The sequence below is a fragment of the Mchenga conophoros genome, linkage group LG9 (genome assembly GCF_057382185.1).
Source record: "Mchenga conophoros isolate Kocher_MC1m ecotype Shallow Benthic linkage group LG9, M_conophoros_male_GT1.1, whole genome shotgun sequence".
Taxonomy (NCBI): domain Eukaryota; kingdom Metazoa; phylum Chordata; class Actinopteri; order Cichliformes; family Cichlidae; genus Mchenga; species Mchenga conophoros.
In genome coordinates, this window is record NC_140534.1 from 31,176,099 (window position 1) to 31,197,227 (window position 21,129).

The following is a 21,129-nucleotide window of genomic DNA, read 5'->3' on the forward strand; positions in this document are numbered from 1 at the left end:
GTGGTGGAGGCTGGCAGGTGGATCAGGGAGAGGGGAGGCAGGACAAGGAGAGACCCGAGGCGGCCGCCGGTCCGAGTGTCAGGTGAACTGAACTTCAGGTAAGAAGTTATGACCTGCAGTCTATCTGGGTCAGATATAAACCAAGTTTAGGTGGAGTTTATTTTCGTTGTGCTGACTTTTTACAGTCAGTTACAATAACTCGTACTGTGTACTAGCTAGCATGATGGAGTTTTATACAGCTGGGTGGGTGCTATGATGTTACTGATAGTGAACTTTATTTTATTCATAAGGTTAGTTAGTAGAGTTGCCACCGTCCTGTAAAAAGACGGAATTGTCTAGCATTCAGAGAAATTATTACTCGTTTCGTGTTGAGCTGAGAAGGGACGCAGTTTGTCCCGTACTTCAGCTAGAATGAAAAAAGACACAAAGGTGGATTTATTCTGTCATTACGCTGCACAGCTGCCTCTTCTTCTCTCCCTCTCTCTCCTATTGCTACTTTAATCATGAAACTGATCAATGATCAGCTGATTGGCTCTCTTGTTTGTTTATCGCCCACTTTGCGCCAGATGTCGTGCTAAACAACAGTAGCACGTTTAAGCTTGATCAGCTGTTGTTAGAATTTATTTAATATTAATTTCTAGTATCAGCTGATGTTTGTTGGAGCCACAGCTGTAAAAGCTGCTGGTCATGATATCGGTTTGGTTATCTTGTGAGAGGGAAACATGAAGATGAAACCAGGAGATGTCCTTAGTGAATCATCAGAGCTGAACAGGTGATGGAGAAACAGGTTTACCTTTTAGGTGACATTAATGAGTTGATGGGAAGTTATGAACTGTTTCTAAGAGACAAATAACACCAATATCATTTTCTAAGTAGCTGACAGCTGGTAACTGTGCAGGGGTGGCTCTAGCAAAGTTTTGCCAGGGGGCCAGGTAGGGCATTAACAGGGAAAGAGGGGCACAAAGAAATACTTTCTTATTATCATTTAAAATGTCTGGCTGTTATTAAATAATTATCTGAAGCTTACAACCAAAGTTTTTATCTGACATAAAATGAATAGAAATCATACATATACCAAAAAGACTGTACATCACTGTCACAACAGCGTTTGTTTTCATTCAAAGGCTTTATGGCTTTAATACCTGGTGGGCCGGTCTTTAGTCAAAATGCCCGGGCTGTTTTTTTTTTTTTTGTCCCAGTCCAGTCCTGGGCACGACACGCAGTGAAATAATCTGAGAAGGTGCATCAAAAAATAATTGGCCGCGCCAGCGGTGCACATCGCAAATCAGCTCGCATAGACACATTAGTTGTTCCTCTTCTTAATGACGGTATCTTAGCTAACAACCCCAACTACCAGATTCAACTTGTAATTGGCTAAAAATAACTTAGCCTACAGGTGAGAGGGTCGTTGTTAGCTTTCCGCATTCCGACACTTCAAAAGCTTCAGGAGCTTTCCGCTCAGCACAGCATCAGCACCACGGAAATACATGGATACATCTGTGGACTCGAGACACAATGGATTTTTGGGACTTTCAGGTGTATGGACCAATGTTTTATTTTCTGATCAAACCAGAAATCTTTAATGAGCAGCTAGATTTGTCTCGCATTAACTGGCTGAGTTAATGCCAGTTAATGCAACATCGAAGCAGCTGGAATCCACAGCTGTGCGTGTTCATGGAGCTGCATTTTCACCTGCTGGACATTACTACCTGACAAGTTTAACTGTCTTCAGAACATTGCAGAGGCCTTATTGACATGATTTGGCTCTGCATATCTGTGTGAGCAGATTTTCTCTCACATGAGTCCTCAGGTAGCCGTCTGAATGCTGGACACTCGGAGACCTGTGTCACTGAGTGGGAGACCAGAGATCATATTAACATGCGTGTCTCTGTATTAACAGACATGCCATATTGGCTTAGTTTATTTTTCATATCATTCTTGTGAGGAGACCATAAATAGCCTTCGATTTTTCTGTTGTACAGTTCATTTGCTGTTATGGAGTTCTTCTTATGGATAAAAAGTCTTTTTTGTCACGGACCCAGTTCCGGGGACTTGGGGTCCGTGAGCAGTGTGGACCTTTAGTATTACTATTGCTGTTGTTGTTGTTATTATTATTAGTATTATTGTTATTATTGTATTGGATGTATATTTGCTGCACTGTGCTCTTGTGTTCCATGCTGGTGTGTGTACGTGTGGGTGTCTGCGGGTGTGGCTGAAGGATGAAGGACAGCCACCTGCAGGCCTTATGGGCGTGGCCCTGCCGGCTGCCAGTCACGCCTAGGTTCTCACACACCTGCTTCTGATCAGGCTCGTCGGGGGAGCTACTTAACAGTGCGATGGAGCTTCCTCTGGCGCAGGATCGTTGAGTTAGACTCCATGTCAGTGTTTAAAGTGCTGTTCAGTGTATGCCTGCTGGAGTTGGTGCCATAACGGCTGTGTCTGTTGTTTTTCCTCAGGAGGACAACGGAACACAGGGCTGCAAGACACACGGGGTGTGCGAAGGCACAGGGGCAGAGAGCACGAAATACCAGCACTTAGGAGAAGACACGTCACGGGTGTCGAGGGAGCACTTTGGAGATTTATTGTGTGGTGTACATTTACCTCACTGTAAATAAACCCACTGCTCATTCCACTAAGTCCAGCGTTTGGGTCCTTTCTCCAACATCCCCCACATGACATTTTTTGTTTCAAAATAGCTGATAACTATTCGCTGATAGCTGCCAACATCTGCGAACAAATATAATTCTATAAAGTGGTTCTATATAGTGTGTAACTGTTAATATAGAGCGTTGTTAAATTTATTGCTAATGCAATCATATGGCACACTGACTTCTGACTCCTCTTTTGCACGATATAAGCAGGAAAGAGAAAACTGACTTCATTATGCAGTGTGATAGTCAGTTGATGCATGTGACACTCTTTCTATCATGAAACTTGTTAGTATGGTTTATTGTAACTGTGTTAAAGAAATTAATTTTGCTCTGAAATCATAGAACTTAATGTTCAGTTTCTTTGGTACTGAAATGTTTTTGATTTCTCAGCTGTATTTTGTCATTTCTCTCATATTCCACTGACAGATATGTTCAGGAATTTCATTGACTGGTGTTTGAATTTTACTCTCAAAAACTGGAACACTGTGTTATTATAGTTTTTATTTTTCAGCCACCTTGTACTCACAGAAGTGAATAATCATCTTTATTAGACATGATTCAACTCTGGTTGCAGAGGGGAAGTTTTTTTTTATTGTGAATTAAAGACAATCAAAACTCTGTAGTAATCAACAAACAGTGAAGTAGCTAGTATTTTGTATATTTGCCAAACCAGGGAGTCAGTTTCTGTCTGACAGTACGCACATTACTGATCGTTCTCTTTGTTTTAGGTGAGCTGACCTGCTCCAGAGTTTGTTAAAATAGTCTGTATCTTTACAATCTAAATTTCTTTTAGAAACAAAGCTAAAAGAATCTGAGGACAGAGCCAACTCTTCATGTGCTGGTAGTAAATTAAAAGGCATAACAGATTAGTATCAAAATGAAGTACATGAGAAGATGAACTGAAGAAGCTTCTCGGATGAGAGGTGAAAAGTCTTCAAGCAACTTAAAGAAGTCCAGACGCTTTTTTTTGCAAGCTCCTTTGACGAAGTGTATGAGAGTTTTCCTCCAGCTCGTCATTGCAATTCACTTTGGTATATTTGATTTCACTGAGTCTGTCTCCTCAAGAAGCAGAAGAACAGCAGAAAATGAAGATGTCCATTACAGAGAGACTGGCTTCTTCAAGCAGAGACCTTCTTTAGTCTCAGTGCAGGACAGCACACAGAAGCAGGATTTAGTGCATTCACAGATCAACATGTGCAACAGCGTAACGCCGAGACGTGAAGGCCCAGAGAGTATGAACTCTCATTGTATCTACTGTGTGTGCAAGTAAGTGTGCAAGACTGAGAACAGAAGAGAAGTGCAGAGTAAATGAGTGTGCAGTTGAACAAATGTTGTTACAGAGAAATGTTCCCTCTGAATACGTCCCAATTAAAAGGTCCATTGGAAAGGTTCAACCAGGAGCTGGAGACACAGCGGCACGCATAGGTTGGAGGAGTTCAGCATCAGCATGCTGTTACTGATCTCACCAACATTTCTTACCCTCCCTGATATAAATGACCTAAAACATACATTTTATGACATCAGCGAGCCAGAAGTTGGAACATCAGGGAACCTCTGTGCTACACGATTGATGATTCACCACAAGGATCCTCTGTAGCCAAATACCTCACAGAACAATTACATTGAATTCAATTTGGAGTTTCCATTGCTTGAAGGAGAAAATGTAATTCAAAACCTTTACCAAGCTTCTACTAATAAATGAATCACATAAACAGGTCCCACAGCTTTGCCACTTCTATCTTCCAGTATCACCACTCCAGCAGCACACGCATGGCCTCTCAGGGCCCAGCAGTCAAAGGCAAGCAACACTTGATACTGGACGTCCAGATAACGTGTGTGTGTAGAGCGAGAGAGATACAGTCTGTCATAGTCCATCATCATGATTTGTGTTAGCACAGGTTGTACATTCATACTAAAAATGATTCAATCACTTGTGTAAGGTTAAGGTCAGAGGCTTCGACAGACCAAAAGTTAAAAATGTCTTTAAGGGCAACATCTGACTTCTTTCACAGGAAATAAGCAGGCGGCACAAAACAGACTTCATTATGCAGCGCTACAGTCAGTGGGTGTCTCTACATGTACTTCCTCAGATGATCATTTGTATTTTACAGTTTATAGTAGTTCTGCTGAAGGCTGCTTTGTTTCACTCATAAGACAATCATCAGATCTAATGTGGGGTAAAGAAACATTTTACTGCTTTTATTTCTTAACTTTCTAAACTGAAAGACATTTATTATTTTGAACTTGTCTTTCTTAAAGAGCATGTCGTCTTTATAAACTTCCTTACAAACTGCCTAATGTTACAGTAAAACACATTTTACTCATTGTATTCATTAACTTTATAGACTAACCTTTTTCTTATTTTTCCTTCAGTCAACTGACTGACACATCATGTGATTTTACCTTGTTTTAATATTTCAGCTATTTTCAAAGCACACAGCACCACAGATATAAATAATAATAACTAAATCATTATCATTCACTTTTTTGTTGATTTTATTGTTTGTTTGTATTTTGTGAATCCAGATGAAGATGGTGACAGTCAGCATTTTACTGACTGTTCTCTTTGTTTCAGGTGAGCTGATTGTTCTGTTATTCAAAGACATTATTGGATTCATTTGTAATTTAACTTTCACCCATTTTAAAACAACCTGAAACACAGAGCCAGCGCTTTGTGTTGTGATTGAAAATGTAAACAGTTTACAAACAATGAACAGCAGCTTGTTAATAATGAAACTGTATTTACAGGTGCTTTGGCTGATTATCCTCCCTGGATAGCACTCTACATGACTGCCCCAAAGCAGATGGAAGCACTGAGTGGATCTTGTTTGCAAATCCCATGTAACTTCACACCCAAAGACGAACAGAAATTTAACAGCAAAATAAAAATCTTTGCAGTGTGGATTAAAAATAATGGTGACAAAAATCCAAACAATGTGATCTACAACAGTAGTGGAGCAGTTAGCATCTATCCAATGAGTATTACTGGGAACCTGAGTCAGAGAGACTGCACCACTCTGTTTACTAATTTAACCACAAACTACACAAACACATACTTCTTCAGAGTAGAGAGTGAACCATTCAAGGCAACAGCTCAGTGTGATCCTCTTCAAATAACAGTCAGAGGTAAAGACTGAAGTTTTTAATCCATTTATATCAAAAAATAATACAAACCTTTGTTCTGATACTCACTCTCTTTAATGAATGCAGACATTTACAAATCATTTATAAAAGAACATAATATGAGATAAAGAAGAGAAAATTTATTGTAATTTTTTTAAGAAGATGTTTTTTCAGATTTATTTCATTTCTGCGTCAGTTTTAGTTTACTTCAGCAAACTGAGAATGCACAGCAGTTCAAACTGCATGTATGCAATATACTGTTCTTTAGTGTTAACATGTTTGTGATATGAAACCACAGATTCTTCTTGGAGGCCCAATAATACATACCCAGATTTCCTCCAATTTAATGGATTTAGAACATACCTGTCACTCCATCCGTCCTTTTCCTCCTTTCCTCATCAGATATCCAAGGGGGCAGGGATTTATTTCAGCTGTCATCGGGCGAGAGGTGGAGCACATCCTGCACAGGTCACCAGTCTGTTGCAAGGAGACAGATAACCATTTCTACTCACACTCACACCTATGGGCAATTTAGAATCATTTACTTAAAGCCAACAAGGTTGATACAGAATTTTCTTTACGTCTTTGTCCTCGACAGGTCTATGACAGGCCGCTCAGACTGGCTGCTCTGCCAGTTATTGAGCTTTAAGCCACAATATGGGTGGCTGTAGTTCAGGAGGTAGAGCAGGTCGTCTGCTGATTGGAAGGTTGCTGGTTCAACCTTTGGCTCCACCAGTCTGCATGCCAAAAGTCCTTGGGCAAAATTGCTGTCCGATGCATCCATTGTAGTATGAATAGGTGTGAATGTTAGTTTGAAAGCACTTAAAAGCATTGAGAAAGTGCTTGTGTGGCATGTTGTATAAAGCGCTTTATGGTCTGGGAGAGTAGAAAAATGCTACACAAGAATCAGTCCATTTACCAATAGCAACAGCAGACATGTGGAGTGTGTATGCTTTTCTGCCTCTCATAACCCCAGTGATTTTCCTGTGGTTGGAAATCTCACGTGATCTTGTAACATCACAAGTTCAGGCAACTAACCACTCCTACTCAATTGTATCATGTCATCTCAACAAGAATACAATTAACTAGTTTTAAGTTGTTGAATTTCATGCAGATCATCGATGATTTAATTCAGTTCACCGTGGAAACATAAAAGTATTTTGTTCAAATTTCACTTTAGACTCTTGTAAATGTAACAACAACACAAATTTCATTTTTTTGCAAACATGCCCAGAGAAAGCAGCTGTGTGTGTGGTTCCTCTTGTAGATATGTTTTTTCTTTTCATTATAGACGAACAATTTGAAATTCTTGGTGCAGAAATGGTCTTCAAAATGTGTCGATATTAAGAAAAAACATCAAATGTCTCACTTTTAACCAGTGATGTTTCAGGTTTAATCGATTTGACTGTCAGTTGTTGTTTATATTGACAAAACTGAGAATCCATAGTGTCACAATACGGCCGTGTGCAGGCAAGAGTAGGACCCAAACGCAAACTCACAGAGTCAAAAGGTAAACTCAAAAAACACAGCTTTATTGCTGGCGTGAAGTGGGACACGAAAAACAACACAAAATAAACTAAACTGGGAAAAACTAAAGCACAAGGAGCCACAGGGAAAAATCACACAGCTATGATGGAGGACGCAACACTGACAAAGAGAAACATGGGGCTTAAATACACTGAGGGATAACGAGGGGGAATGAGCCACAGGAGGAGAGCACAGCTGAGAGTAATTAAGCAGGACGAGGCAAGGGAAGCAAAACTAGAAACATTAACATAGAACAGACTGTGAAAGTAAAACAGGAAACACACTGACGGAACTCAAGACATGTGGACTTAACAGACTGGGGGAGACAGAACATAGGGACCTGAAACATGGAACAGAAAGGCACAGTAGATCAACATGAACATAACAACGCCACAGGGGAAGAGTAAAACTGAACACGATGAACACAGAAACACCAGACCTCTTCACAATAAAACAGGAAACATAATGAGACGTAGACATGACAACCCAAACTTCACAATGTAAGACACAGACATGAAACACATGAAGAGCAGGGGAGATTTACCATAGTTGGAAACACGAGGGGGAAATAATAAGAACTAGAAACACTTAAGCATGATAACAAATGAACTTAGGAACCTGAAGGGCTTACATAAACTAAAACATCAAAATGAACTAAAACTCAAAACACTGGGTCATAAGACCCAGGATCGTGACACATAGTAGTTCAAACTGCATGTATGCTTTAGTGTTAATACGTTTGTGATGTGAAACCACAGATTCTCCTTGGAGGCCCAATATTACAATCCCAGGTGATCTGAAGGAGAAGGAGTCTGTCACTATAACCTGCTCAGCTCTCACTCCCTGTCCACACTCCCCTCCTCAACTCACCTGGAATCTCCAACAAGACTCTCACAACAAAACAGAGGAAAACACAGATGGAAGCTTTACAACTAAAATCCAGCAGAACATCACTCTGTCAGACACACATGATGGAAAGAAGATCAGCTGCTCTGCCAGATATCCTGTGAACCAAGGAAACGACACCAAGACAGCAGAGACAGAAGAGACTCTCAGTGTTTCATGTAAGACAATCATAGTGTTTTTATGGATCCTGTGAGTAATGGAATATTGAATGTTTATAATGGATAATAGGAATCCGTATTAGAGCTATTTCCCCCCCTTTTTTTCCAGTGCTCCCCAAAGAAACCACAGCATTTATCAACCCATCAGGTTCAGTGCCAGCAGGCAGTCAGGTGAACCTAGCTTGTTATAGTAAAGCCAAACCTCCAGTCCGCAGCTTCACCTGGTTCAAGAAGAGCAGAGATGGAGCTGTGAAAGTATCTGAAGGAGAGATTTACAGCTTCAATGTAACAGATGGAGGAGTTTATTACTGTGTGGCCACTAATGATCTGGGTAATCAGACATCAGCAGAGATTAACTTGACTGTTGGAGGTAAAGTTACTCAGCATTTAGCTGTTTTTTATTTTTTAAATCATTTTTTGAGGTATTTCTTAAAAGTGAGTTGAAAAAGAAGCAAATTTAGCTTTATGAAGTTCAAATCTTGTAATTTATCCTACAACGTGGCTGTTCATCTGTTAGACTTGAAAACTATTTTTTCACCTAAAACAATCTTATTTACTGTTTTCTGCATTACAGGTGGAAACCTGGTTGGTGTCTACACTATAGTGAAGACTGTTGGAATCATAATGCTCATGAGCACACTGATCGTATTTGAGTGGTGAGACAAATGTTTCTGTGACACACGCATTTGAAACCAACTAACTCATCGTAAAACAACATAATTCAGTCTTTCTGGTTTCTTTGATTTGATTCTGTTTTTTCCCTTCAGCTGGTTCAGATCAAGATTCTCCAACAAACCAGATACTGAAAGCTGTCAGATGAACAGAGTCACATCACAACACATCAACTAAAGTTTCCACAGGAGGAAAAACTCCACCTTCAATCATCACTTAATTCCCTTCAGTGACTTTCAACAGTTGTACATGACCATTTTACTTTGAATGTAGAGATGCTGTTGCAGAAATCGAAACATTTACTTTGTGGATAATTTCATATCATTCCTTCGCTGCCCTGAGTCTGTTAAACAGGGGCTGCTTCAGCCTGACCATCTTATTTTTTTATAGTGTATCCATGAATATTGATCTAACACCACACTTCTGTAAGACTGATCCAGCATAATGTGTGGAGATCCACGCAATTTTACACTCTATTACAGGTACAGCTGTGTTCTTGCTATTACTATAGAATCGATTTTAAGGTTTTACTATTTGTTTTTAAAGCTCTCCATGGTTTGGCTCCAGGTTACATTTCAGATCTTCTTAGCCTGCACTTACCCACTCGATCTCTGCTCTCCTCCAGTCAGATGGTTTTATCAGTTCCACGCTCCCAGCTCAAATCTAGAGGGGACAGGGCTTTCTCCATTGCCGCCCCGAGACTCTGGAATAGTCTTCCCCCCTTCATAAAATTCTCTTCATCCTTGGAAGTCTTTAAATCGATTCTCAAGACCTACTTATTTTCCAAGGCTTTCAGATCTCTTTGATATCTTTTTTTATTCTGTCTATTTGGTCTCTTATATTATGGATGGTGTTGTATGTGTATATACGTTATATTCACATATGTGTGCTTGTGTGTGAATGTGTACAGTTTTGTATATGTATGTGCATATTTGCATGTACATTATATGCTCTTACATGTCTTACAATTCTTTTTTAAAATGTTTTCTTTCTATTTCAATTCTTTTATTATATTATCCCTCTGTTCAGCACTTTGGCCGACACTTGATGTCTTTTAAATGTGCTATATAAATAAAGATGACTTGACTTGACTTGACTTGACTATTGAATAACAGCTTCTGCTGCCCCCTTTGTGGACTACACAAAAGAACATTTGTAATGCCCTGAAGTGTTCAGGCTGCATTGGGGGAATAGCAGTGATTTACAAGTACAACTTCAGTTATGATACATTTACTCTGAGCTCATTTCATTCCTTCAAAGTTAACCATGAAAGTCCAGTTTGCTGTAGTATTATCCACCTGTGATGACTTTCTGAATGAATTCTTTGATCTGTTTTAATACATTGTTGCAAAATTAAACCAAATCCCTTTGGTAGGTGATTTTAATTACACTGATGATCTAGCTCTACAACCTCAGAATCTGTTAACAGTGCAAAGTCACTTGTATGTGAATGGTCTCCTTGTGATCCTGCAGTCGTCCCATGCTGACTTAACCATTTTCTCTTTATCTCTCCTGTCTGGACTTTTCTGTCAACACTTCAGAGTAAGTTACTGAGAGAGCCCTGGAATCATTAATTGGAAATCCTTCTGTTGTCACATTCTGTTGTTGCTTCACTGTGAATAAACACACTGAACTTAATCCTCTGAGTCTGCGTTCTTAGTCTAACCAGTCCATTACTTGTGACAGTGGCAGCAGCACCCCCTTTGGTCTGTTCAGCTAATCTATAAACTCCCTGCAAATGCCATACGTAGCTATAACACCAGTCATAGTCATTTCTTTTAAGTAATTGAATCTTTGTATCAACAAATATTTGTATTCCTGGTCTGGTCATGTCAAGGCCCGTCATCTAGTGGAATAGCAGAAAAACCATGTAATGGCTGGAGTGGAGCTTTTACTCCAAGCAATCATTTCACAAGAATGAAAGTACTACAAAAGGTACATTAGTAAAAGCTCTGAAGAATGCAACAGTTCCCTGAGTGCTCAATGAAGCCATAAATGTTTAGCTTGATGCATAGGATAAATAGAAGCCCACAGCTGAGGGCAGAGAAGTCCAACAAGATCTGTGATCACTCATCTGCCCTCTTTCATGGGTGTTAGGCTGCTTTTCTCTTTACATCACTACCTGTTTCTTATACTGACACAGTTATACTCTAGTCCAAGCATATTCTTATTTGAGCCAATCAGCCACCACTTTGTGTGCTCTACATTTGTGCTCTCTGTCATTCTCTCTTTGTGCAACACACCACCTCCCCATCTCCACTTCACAGACACCTCAGAGCTCCATCCAAGCTTCAGCCTTCAAATTCATCCCCGCCAGCTTCTAGCCTTCAGGGGGTCGTGTTCAAAATCTCTGGTATTCCATTCTAACATGATGGGTCATCAGGGTCTAAATCCCAAATAAATTAATCATTTTATATAAATCATTATCAATTCTTTTAACTAGTTTTTCTGTAGGGATGTTGCTGGCGACTAATGTCTTTGTCGACTAACTGACGAGTTTAAAACTAAGAAATACTCAAGTTATATTTTGGAAACTTTAATGTCAAAAACTAAATATGACAAATAAAAACACCTGAAAAATGATAGACTGAAATATGTCTTTCCCTAACGAAACATATTTTTCGTACAATGTCTTAAACTCTCCTAGAATGAAGATGAAGCACATTTATTATTTTTTTCAGATATTTATTTATTTACTGCTCTTGACATGCAACTAAAATATAAAATGCCTTTTTGTATTTATTGACCTCAAATGTTTTGTGTTGGGCTGTGCAGTAACACTGGATTCCTTTGTAACATCTCTGAGTGTCACCGAGGCGATCGTGGCTCAAGAGTTGGGAGTTCGCCTTGTAATCGGAAGGTTGCCGGTTCAAGTACCGGCTTGACAGTCTCAGTCGTTGGTTCCTTGGGCAAGACACTTCACCCATTGCGCCTACTGGTGGTGGTCAGAGGGCCCGTTGGCGCCAGTGTCCGGCAGCCTCGCCTCTGTCAGTGCGCCCCAAGGTGGCTGTGGCTACAATGTAGCTTACCATCACCAGTGTGTGAATGTGTGTGTGAACGGGTGGATAACTGACTGTAGTGTAAAGCGCTTTGGGGTCCTACAGGATATTTGCAGAAAGGACAAAACTGTTGTTGCAGTGTTGTATTTGGTATCATCACGTCAGGCCTATAACAGCTTTGCAACTAAAGTAAGATTGCATCTTCTTAAGTAGCGGGTTCTCTGTCTGTACTTCCTTTTTTGTTTGCAACCGCACGGAGCTAGTTTCTGTGTTTGACCACGCTTTTTCGACATGGATATTTTTGCTGCCTATCATTAAAAATAATTCTTAGCTAATATGTTATGTACGCTCAGTGAATGAGAAGATAATGACCTTTTTTAAAAAAGAGAAAAAGAGGAAAATGGATAAAGGATGCCATGTGTGGAAATATAAGAATCTTATATATTGAGTCAAATCTACATCTACTGAGGAAGAACACTGATACATAAACACAGGACACTTGGTCTGATTCTTTGCACTGCACCTCAAATATGGGAGTAGATAGTGACTGTAGGAAGCAGTGGTACAGGGGTGAATTTAGAAATGAATGCTTTGCTATCACACTTGTTCTGGTCTAAGCATAACTGTTGCAACAACATCTTCTGGGTATGTCTCCTTATGTATGGGAAGCTCTCCTCTCTGAGAGAAGAATTAAAACCCAGCAGTGTTAGTAACATGAAGTGCTCCGCTTTAGTGAATCAAAAGTGAACCAAGCCTTCTATTACTCAGAACTCTTGCCCAGATAAAGTTAACTGCCCTAGTTACAATATCAACAACATGGTTCTTATTTTGCACAGACTTAAAACAACACCTCCTGGTGCAGAAGAAATGTGTGGATGTTCTCTTCATCATGTTCAGATTGTTCTGTCATGGTCCCTGTGCCTCTCCGGCTCACTCATGTTGGCCACAGGATTGTTTTCTTTTCTCTCCTGCTTCCCTGGGTGGAGGTCATTGTGGGCTCTCACCCTTGGCCCACGCACCTGCGGTGATTACTACACCTGTTGCTGATCAGGTGGGGTCTCCCTTGCCTATTTAAGTCAGCACTGGAACGTTGAACCTCACGTGTTCGTGCTCTCAGTTCTCCTCAAAGAAACTCTCTCGGTATTGTGTGGCGTATTGATCTAATCGGACTCTTTGTGTTTAGATCTCCCCGGAACTGGTGGTGGACCCTGATCCCTGTGTGTGTCGACATAAGTGGAATTTGGAGCGAGAGTGGCTGTGGGCGAGTGTGCGTGAGAAGAGGAGTGGTGGAGTTTGGATTGAGTGGAGAGCAAGTGTGGATTCCTTCCTGCCCCATTCACTCCATATACACATCACTATGGTTTCCCTTCTGTGTTAATAAATTGTCAACCTTTTGCTTACCACAACGCAGTCTGCACTTGAATCCATCTGTTAGCCCTGACATGTTCATGTGTGATGTATATACAAGTTAGTGTCAGCAGTGCTTCCACACAACTTGAAAATAAACTCTTTTAAAAAGGAGGCATTAAATTGAAGTCACAAAAGCAGTTTATTTACACTGAAATATGTCTTTCCCTGATGAAACATATTTTTTTGTACAAATGTCTTGAACTCTCCTAGAATGAAGATGAAGCACATTTATTATTTTTTCAGATATTTTTTTATTTACTGCTCTTGGCATGCAACTAAAATATAAAATGCCTTTTTGTATTTATTGACCTCAAATTTTGTGTGTTGGGCTGTGCAGCTCAAGAGTTGGGAGTTCGCATTGTAATCGGAAGGTTGCCGGTTAGGGACTAGAAAAGCGCTATACAAATACAGGCCATTTACCGCATCGCTCCTGTGGTGGTGCTGTGACTGCTCATAGCTTAACAATACCTGCATATTTGATGTCTACAGATATAATGTGACATTCATACTGAGAGTTATATGTATTCTGTAAGCTGCAATGCAGGTTTGGAATTAACTTAAGTTAGTAAAAAGGTTGTTTGACTGTGATAAGTAATTATCTAGTGTTGTCTATTACAGGATATTTGCAGAAAGGACAAAACTGTTGTTGCAGTGTTGTATTTGGTATCATCACGTCAGGCCTATAACAGCTTTGCAACTAAAGTAAGATTGCATCTTCTTAAGTAGCGGGTTCTCTGTCTGTACTTCCTTTTTTGTTTGCAACCGCACGGAGCTAGTTTCTGTGTTTGACCACGTTACTGATATATGCCGACTGCCACACATTGTAGTGGTTATTCAGATGGTATCAACTCGTTGCATAATTATTAACTGATGAAGAAACAAACAAAATAAGGTGGAATACAGTTTTCCTCCAGCTCCTCATTGTCTATTGTGGTAATCACTGTCAGCCTGATCTCTGGCTGCAGCACAGGGCTTGTTTGATGTGTTTGGTCTGTGTGATTTCACAGAGTGTGTCTTTTTTAAGAAGCAGTCAGAACAGCAGAAAATGAAGATGTTCATTATGATGAAACCAAAGCAGAGACCTTCTTTAGTCTCAGTGCAGGACAGCACACAGAAGCAGGATTTAGTGTATTCACAGATCAACATGTGCAACAGCGTAACGCCGAGACGTGAAGGCCCAGAGAGTATGAACTCTCATTGTATCTACTGTGTGTGCAAGTAAGTGTGCAAGACTGAGAACAGAAGAGAAGTGCAGAGTAAATGAGTGTGCAGTTGAACAAATGTTGTTACAGAGAAATGTTCCCTCTGAATACGTCCCAATTAAAAGGTCCATTGGAAAGGTTCAACCAGGAGCTGGAGACACAGCGGCACGCGTAGGTTGGAGGAGTTCAGCCTCAGCATGCTGTTACTGATCTCACCAACATTTCTTACCCTCCCTGATATAAATGACCTAAAACATACATTTTATGACATCAGCGAGCCAGAAGTTGGAACATCAGGGAACCTCTGTGCTACACGATTGATGATTCACCACAAGGATCCTCTGTAGCCAAATACCTCACAGAACAATTACATTGAATTCAATTTTGTGTTTCCATTGCTTGAAGGAGAAAATTTAATTCAAAACCTTTACCAAGCTTCTACTAATAAATGAATCACATAAACAGGTCCCACAGCTTTGCCACTTCTATCTTCCAGTATCACCACTCCAGCAGCACACGCATGGCCTCTCAGGGCCCAGCAGTCAAAGGCAAGCAACACTTGATACTGGACGTCCAGATAACGTGTGTGTGTAGAGCGAGAGAGATACAGTCTGTCATAGTCCATCATCATGATTTGTGTTAGCACAGGTTGTACATTCATACTAAAAATGATTCAATCACTTGTGTAAGGTTAAGGTCAGAGGCTTCGACAGACCAAAAGTTAAAAATGTCTTTAAGGGCAACATCTGACTTCTTTCACAGGAAATAAGCAGGCGGCACAAAACAGACTTCATTATGCAGCGCTACAGTCAGTGGGTGTCTCTACATGTACTTCCTCAGATGATCATTTGTATTTTACAGTATATAGTAGTTCTGCTGAAGGCTGCTTTGTTTCACTCATAAGACAATCATCAGATCTAATGTGGGGTAAAGAAACATTTTACTGCTTTTATTTCTTAACTTTCTAAACTGAAAGACATTTATTATTTTGAACTTGTCTTTCTTAAAGAGCATGTCGTCTTTATAAACTTCCTTACAAACTGCCTAATGTTACAGTAAAACACATTTTACTCATTGTATTCATTAACTTTATAGACTAACCTTTTTCTTATTTTTCCTTCAGTCAACTGACTGACACATCATGTGATTTTACCTTGTTTTAATATTTCAGCTATTTTCAAAGCACACAGCACCACAGATATAAATAATAATAACTAAATCATTATCATTCACTTTTTTGTTGATTTTATTGTTTGTTTGTATTTTGTGAATCCAGATGAAGATGGTGACAGTCAGCATTTTACTGACTGTTCTCTTTGTTTCAGGTGAGCTGATTGTTCTGTTATTCAAAGACATTATTGGATTCATTTGTAATTTAACTTTCACCCATTTTAAAACAACCTGAAACACAGAGCCAGCGCTTTGTGTTGTGATTGAAAATGTAAACAGTTTACAAACAATGAACAGCAGCTTGTTAATAATGAAACTGTATTTACAGGTGCTTTGGCTGATTATCCTCCCTGGATAGCACTCTACATGACTGCCCCAAAGCAGATGGAAGCACTGAGTGGATCTTGTTTGCAAATCCCATGTAACTTCACACCCAAAGACGAACAGAAATTTAACAGCAAAATAAAAATCTTTGCAGTGTGGATTAAAAATAATGGTGACAAAAATCCAAACAATGTGATCTACAACAGTAGTGGAGCAGTTAGCATCTATCCAATGAGTATTACTGGGAACCTGAGTCAGAGAGACTGCACCACTCTGTTTACTAATTTAACCACAAACTACACAAACACATACTTCTTCAGAGTAGAGAGTGAAACATTCAAGGCAACAGCTCAGTGTGATCCTCTTCAAATAACAGTCAGAGGTAAAGACTGAAGTTTTTAATCCATTTATATCAAAAAACAATACAAACCTTTGTTCTGATACTCACTCTCTTTAATGAATGCAGACATTTACAAATCATTTATAAAAGAACATAATATGAGATAAAGAAGAGAAAATTTATTGTAATTTTTTTAAGAAGATGTTTTTTCAGATTTATTTCATTTCTACGTCAGTTTTAGTTTACTTCAGCAAACTGAGAATGCACAGCAGTTCAAACTGCATGTATGCAATATACTGTTCTTTAGTGTTAACATGTTTGTGATATGAAACCACAGATTCTTCTTGGAGGTCCAATAATACATACCCAGATTTCCTCCAATTTAATGGATTTAGAACATACCTGTCACTCCATCCGTCCTTGGGCAAAATTGCTGTCCGATGCATCCATCGTAGTATGAATAGGTGTGAATGTTAGTTTGAAAGCACTTAAAAGCATTGAGAAAGTGCTTGTGTGGCATGTTGTATAAAGCGCTTTATGGTCTGGGAGAGTAGAAAAATGCTACACAAGAATCAGTCCATTTACCAATAGCAACAGCAGACATGTGGAGTGTGTATGCTTTTCTGCCTCTCATAACCCCAGTGATTTTCCTGTGGTTGGAAATCTCACGTGATCTTGTAACATCACAAGTTCAGGCAACTAACCACTCCTATTCAATTGTATCATGTCATCTCAACAAGAATACAATTAGCTAGTTTTAAGTTGTTGAATTTCATGCAGATCGTCGATGATTTAATTCAGTTCACCGTGGAAACATAAAAGTATTTTGTTCAAATTTCACTTTGGACTCTTGTAAATGTAACAACAACCCAAATTTCATTTTTTTGCAAACATGCCCAGAGAAAGCAGCTGTGTGTGTGGTTCCTCTTGTAGATATGTTTTTTCTTTTCATTATAGACGAACAATTTGAAATTCTTGGTGCAGAAATGTGTCCATATTAACAAAAAACATCAAATGTCTCACTTTTAACCAGTGATATTTCAGGTTTAATCGATTTGACTGTCAGTTGTTGTTTATATTGACAAAACTGAGAATCCATAGTAGTTCAAACTGCATGTATGCTTTAGTGTTAATACGTTTGTGATGTGAAACCACAGATTCTCCTTGGAGGCCCAATATTACAATCCCAGGTGATCTGAAGGAGAAGGAGTCTGTCACTATAACCTACTCAGCTCTCACTCCCTGTCCACACTCCCCTCCTCAACTCACCTGGAATCTCCAACAAGACTCTCACAACAAAATGGAGCAAAACACAGATGGAAGCTTTACAACTAAAATCCAGCAGAACATCACTCTGTCAGACACACATGATGGAAAGAAGATCAGCTGCTCTGCCAGATATCCTGTGAACCAAGAAAACGACACCAAGACAGCAAAGACAGACGAGACTCTCAGTGTTTCATGTAAGACAATCAGAGTTTGTTGTTGAACTGAATCCTTCAGGACACCATGGTATATGGGATATCACTTTCTCTCTTTTATTTCTCCAGATGCTCCTAAAGACACCTCAGCATCCATCAGTCCATCAGGTTTGGTGTCAGCAGGCAGCTGGGTGAACCTGACCTGCTCCAGCAGAGCCAAACCAGTCAGCAGCTTCACCTGGTTCAAGAAGAGCAGAGATGGAGCTGTGAAAGTATCTGAAGGAGAGATTTACAGCTTCAATGTAACAGATGGAGGAGTTTATTACTGTGTGGCCACTAATGATCTGGGTAATCAGACATCAGCAGTGATTGACGTGACTGTTGGAGGTAAATTTAGGTCGAAACCACTAATGTGTTGCATGTTCTTATCCAATTTTTCTTCATCTTATCTACTGTTGTCTTCTCTTTGTTTATTTCTTTTTTTCTAAACAGAGCTATACAAAATATAAAATGAATCCGTATATGGCTTCTGTTTAACTCTTTAACTGAAATGTTTTTTCTTATTGATCTTGTTTTTCAGGAGAGCAGAATGGTAGCTCCTTCCCAACATGGCTAATTCTTCGAGGAATCCTTGGGTTCATCTTACTCGTCTGCCTGATTATCTTTGTTTGGTAAATATTACATTACAGCAGAAAATATGATCTCTCACCCTCTCCCTCCCTTATCTTTCCTGCTTGGCTTCTATATCCTTGTCTAATCTCGTCTAACTCTAACCCTCAGAGTTTCTCAGTCTTGTTCTCTAAAACCCAAAGAATTGTGGATCTGATCAACTGGTTCCTCAATGGATATTGGCACTCTACTCTAGACGAAAAGCCTGGGCTCAGGAGTAGGGATGGGTACCGGTGTCCGGTGCCATGACATAAACGGTAGTAACCAGACCGAAAAGCTGCGCACATTTCGGTGCTTTATTTCTGTGCTTTTTTTCCCCTGAGATGTCATACACTTTGGATTCTAGCCAATCATTTTACCTTTCCGAGGATAGTAGGCGGGCCCAGGTACGTACGTTCTTTTAGAGCAGAGCTACAGATTAAAAACGCCCAAGGCGAAGCGGTCAGAAGTCTGGCTGTACTTCACAGCAAAAGATGCAAACTCAGCAGCCTGCAACAAGTGCTTTAAGGTGATACTGTGATACTGTGCAAAGGAGGTAACACCTCGAATCTGATGAAACACCTGGTGACGCATAGTGTTTTTTTAAAAGCAGAGAAATGCATCGTATTTGATAGCTTGCTGCAAGACCGAGCACCGTACACATCTACTGCGGGTGTGGTGCCTGTTATCGGACCCAGAGTTAGCAACATCCCCCAAAAACCCGAAGAGTATAGTCCTGGCCCCTAGCCCTGCCAGTGTAGCAGAAATGATGAGGATGATGATGCAGCAGCAGCCGTTCTTCTCTGCGTGAGTATCTTAATGTTGTTCATGTGTAATTTACGTTGAGTAGGCTAACCACGTTATTATATTAATGCATGTAAGGTGAACTAGCAAACACCGTCGTAGCTACATGCAGCTGTCTTCTTGTTTGATGGCAGATACTCCCTTCACCCTGGCCAAAAAGGCTAAAATGACCAAAGAAAAAGTGGAAAACAGTTAAACATGAGAGGTTTTTGGACAAAGTTTGTGTTTTTTCCATTGTTTAAGCACTGCTTCCAGCCAAGAGTGATACCATATATGCCACATAGCTGCAGAAAAGGCTAACATTGTTATCTTTTTACAAAAAAACAGCTGAACATGAGAGGTTTTTGGACCAATTTTGTGTTCTCCATTCTTTAAGCACCGGTTTGAGCACCGTTTAAGCACCGGCACCGTTTCAAAAGTACCGGTTTGGCACCGGTATCGGATAAAACCTAAACGATACCCATCCCTAGTTACAGCTATTCAAAACCTGCATTAGGCTGGCCGACATGATTGACGATGTGCAAGCTGTGAGTACTCAGACTGTGTTTATTGAACACCATATGGGAAGATCTTCAAGAAGTTCACGGCTTTGCAATATGGATAAGATCTTGGAGAAGAACAACAGGATCTGAGAGACCCGGTGACCAGTGAAAGACATTAGACCAACTGTAAAACTGGAAGCAGTTTCTTCGCACTAACCAAAACAACTACCATCTCCATCTCATGCGGCCCCCCTGGTGCCAGCTGGATGCTCAAGGCAAAAGCTGACGGGAATAACAAAGTTCTTCCTTAGATAACAAGACTATGTTGTGACTCTCTCCCTCCTCCTTCAAGGCTACCTGCGTCGACCGAAGATTGTTGACTTTTTCCCAACCAAGTGAAGGGACACTTTCTCTCGGCTGAACACGGAACAGACACACACACGCACACATATGCATGTACTCTGACACAGACCTACACTTACCCCCCCACCCCCTCCAAATGCCTTCGAAGCTTATGTCTTCTATGTTGTGAGATGTGATGATTTATGTGCTATGTGCTGAGGTGGGCTTTTTTTCTGTTCTCAAACTGATCTCCTCGTTGGAGCTCAGTCTGGGCGGAGTTCTTTTTTCTCCTCGTCTTTCCTCATGTTGTGCATTTTCCATTGTTTTGGTTCCAGGTCGCTGCTCATGTGGCCAGTGCTACCTAGCCTGACCTGTCTTGCCAGTGTGATGTTTGTGTATTGTATGTACGGTCGGCAAGGTATCATCTATCTTAACTGCCCCTTGGGGATAAATAAAGTGTCTCTGACTCTGACTCTGATACTTAAACAGCTCATGAACAAGGTTTACAAGGTTTAGCTATATTTTGATACCAAGATTGTTTACACAGCGTTTGTAATAGCAGAAAGATACTCTATTCATTTTGGCTATTTGATTTTCAAGCGGGAACCCCAGAAACGTGAGTGAAGAGCCAGCAAGTAAATCAGAAGGAGAAGAAGAAAACATCCATTATGGAGAGATCAACTTCTCTGTGCTGAGATATGAAGCATCCACTGACTCAGTGCAGTACAGAGGACAGCAGCAGGATACGGTGTAGTAGTTAAGTAGTTACTTAAACAAAATCCTGCAGCTTTTTATGTTCAGCTTTAATCTCACACGGCTGTTTTCAGTCGACTTTTTTGTTTAGATTTTTCTTAAATACGTGTAAATAGATGTTGCAGCACTCCAATAAGGAACTACTTTACATGACAGTTGAGACATTTCTGCAGATGACTAGAAACCTCCACTTACAA

At 40.1% G+C, this 21,129-nt stretch overlaps 2 protein-coding genes and 1 pseudogene across 2 annotated transcripts; 2 read left to right on the forward strand and 1 right to left on the reverse strand.

Moving 5' to 3' along the window:
* The window catches only part of LOC146567570 (sialoadhesin-like), a 163,886-nt pseudogene that overhangs the window by 13,090 nt on the left and 129,667 nt on the right, over positions 1-21,129 (reverse strand).
* Positions 4,783-9,214, forward strand: LOC146567571 (B-cell receptor CD22-like). The gene is made up of 7 exons (XM_085287519.1): positions 4,783-4,828; positions 5,178-5,226; positions 5,400-5,777; positions 8,060-8,365; positions 8,475-8,735; positions 8,940-9,021; positions 9,133-9,214. Exons 2-7 carry the CDS (start codon positions 5,178-5,180, stop codon positions 9,212-9,214), a joined length of 1,158 nt encoding a protein of 385 aa, XP_085143645.1. The 5' UTR covers positions 4,783-4,828.
* On the forward strand, positions 15,530-20,933 carry LOC146567572 (myelin-associated glycoprotein-like). Its single transcript, XM_085287514.1, has 8 exons — positions 15,530-15,575; positions 15,925-15,973; positions 16,147-16,524; positions 17,640-17,945; positions 18,033-18,290; positions 18,487-18,576; positions 19,014-19,059; positions 20,792-20,933. The coding sequence occupies exons 2-8, from the start codon at positions 15,925-15,927 to the stop codon at positions 20,931-20,933; spliced, it is 1,269 nt and encodes a 422-aa protein (XP_085143640.1). The 5' UTR covers positions 15,530-15,575.

Bases quoted from the DNA above. Each gene is read 5' to 3' on its own strand.
- LOC146567572 (XM_085287514.1), top strand. From the start codon at position 15,925: ATGAAGATGGTGACAGTCAGCATTTTACTGACTGTTCTCTTTGTTTCA. The intron at 16,525-17,639 runs GTAAAGACTGAA...GTGAAACCACAG, and splicing joins TCTTCAAATAACAGTCAGAG to ATTCTCCTTGGAGGCCCAAT. The intron at 19,060-20,791 runs GCCTGCAACAAG...CGGGAACCCCAG, and splicing joins CAAAAGATGCAAACTCAGCA to AAACGTGAGTGAAGAGCCAG.
- LOC146567571 (XM_085287519.1), top strand. From the start codon at position 5,178: ATGAAGATGGTGACAGTCAGCATTTTACTGACTGTTCTCTTTGTTTCA. The intron at 5,227-5,399 runs GTGAGCTGATTG...CTGTATTTACAG, and splicing joins GACTGTTCTCTTTGTTTCAG to GTGCTTTGGCTGATTATCCT. The intron at 8,366-8,474 runs GTAAGACAATCA...CTTTTTTTCCAG, and splicing joins AGAGACTCTCAGTGTTTCAT to TGCTCCCCAAAGAAACCACA.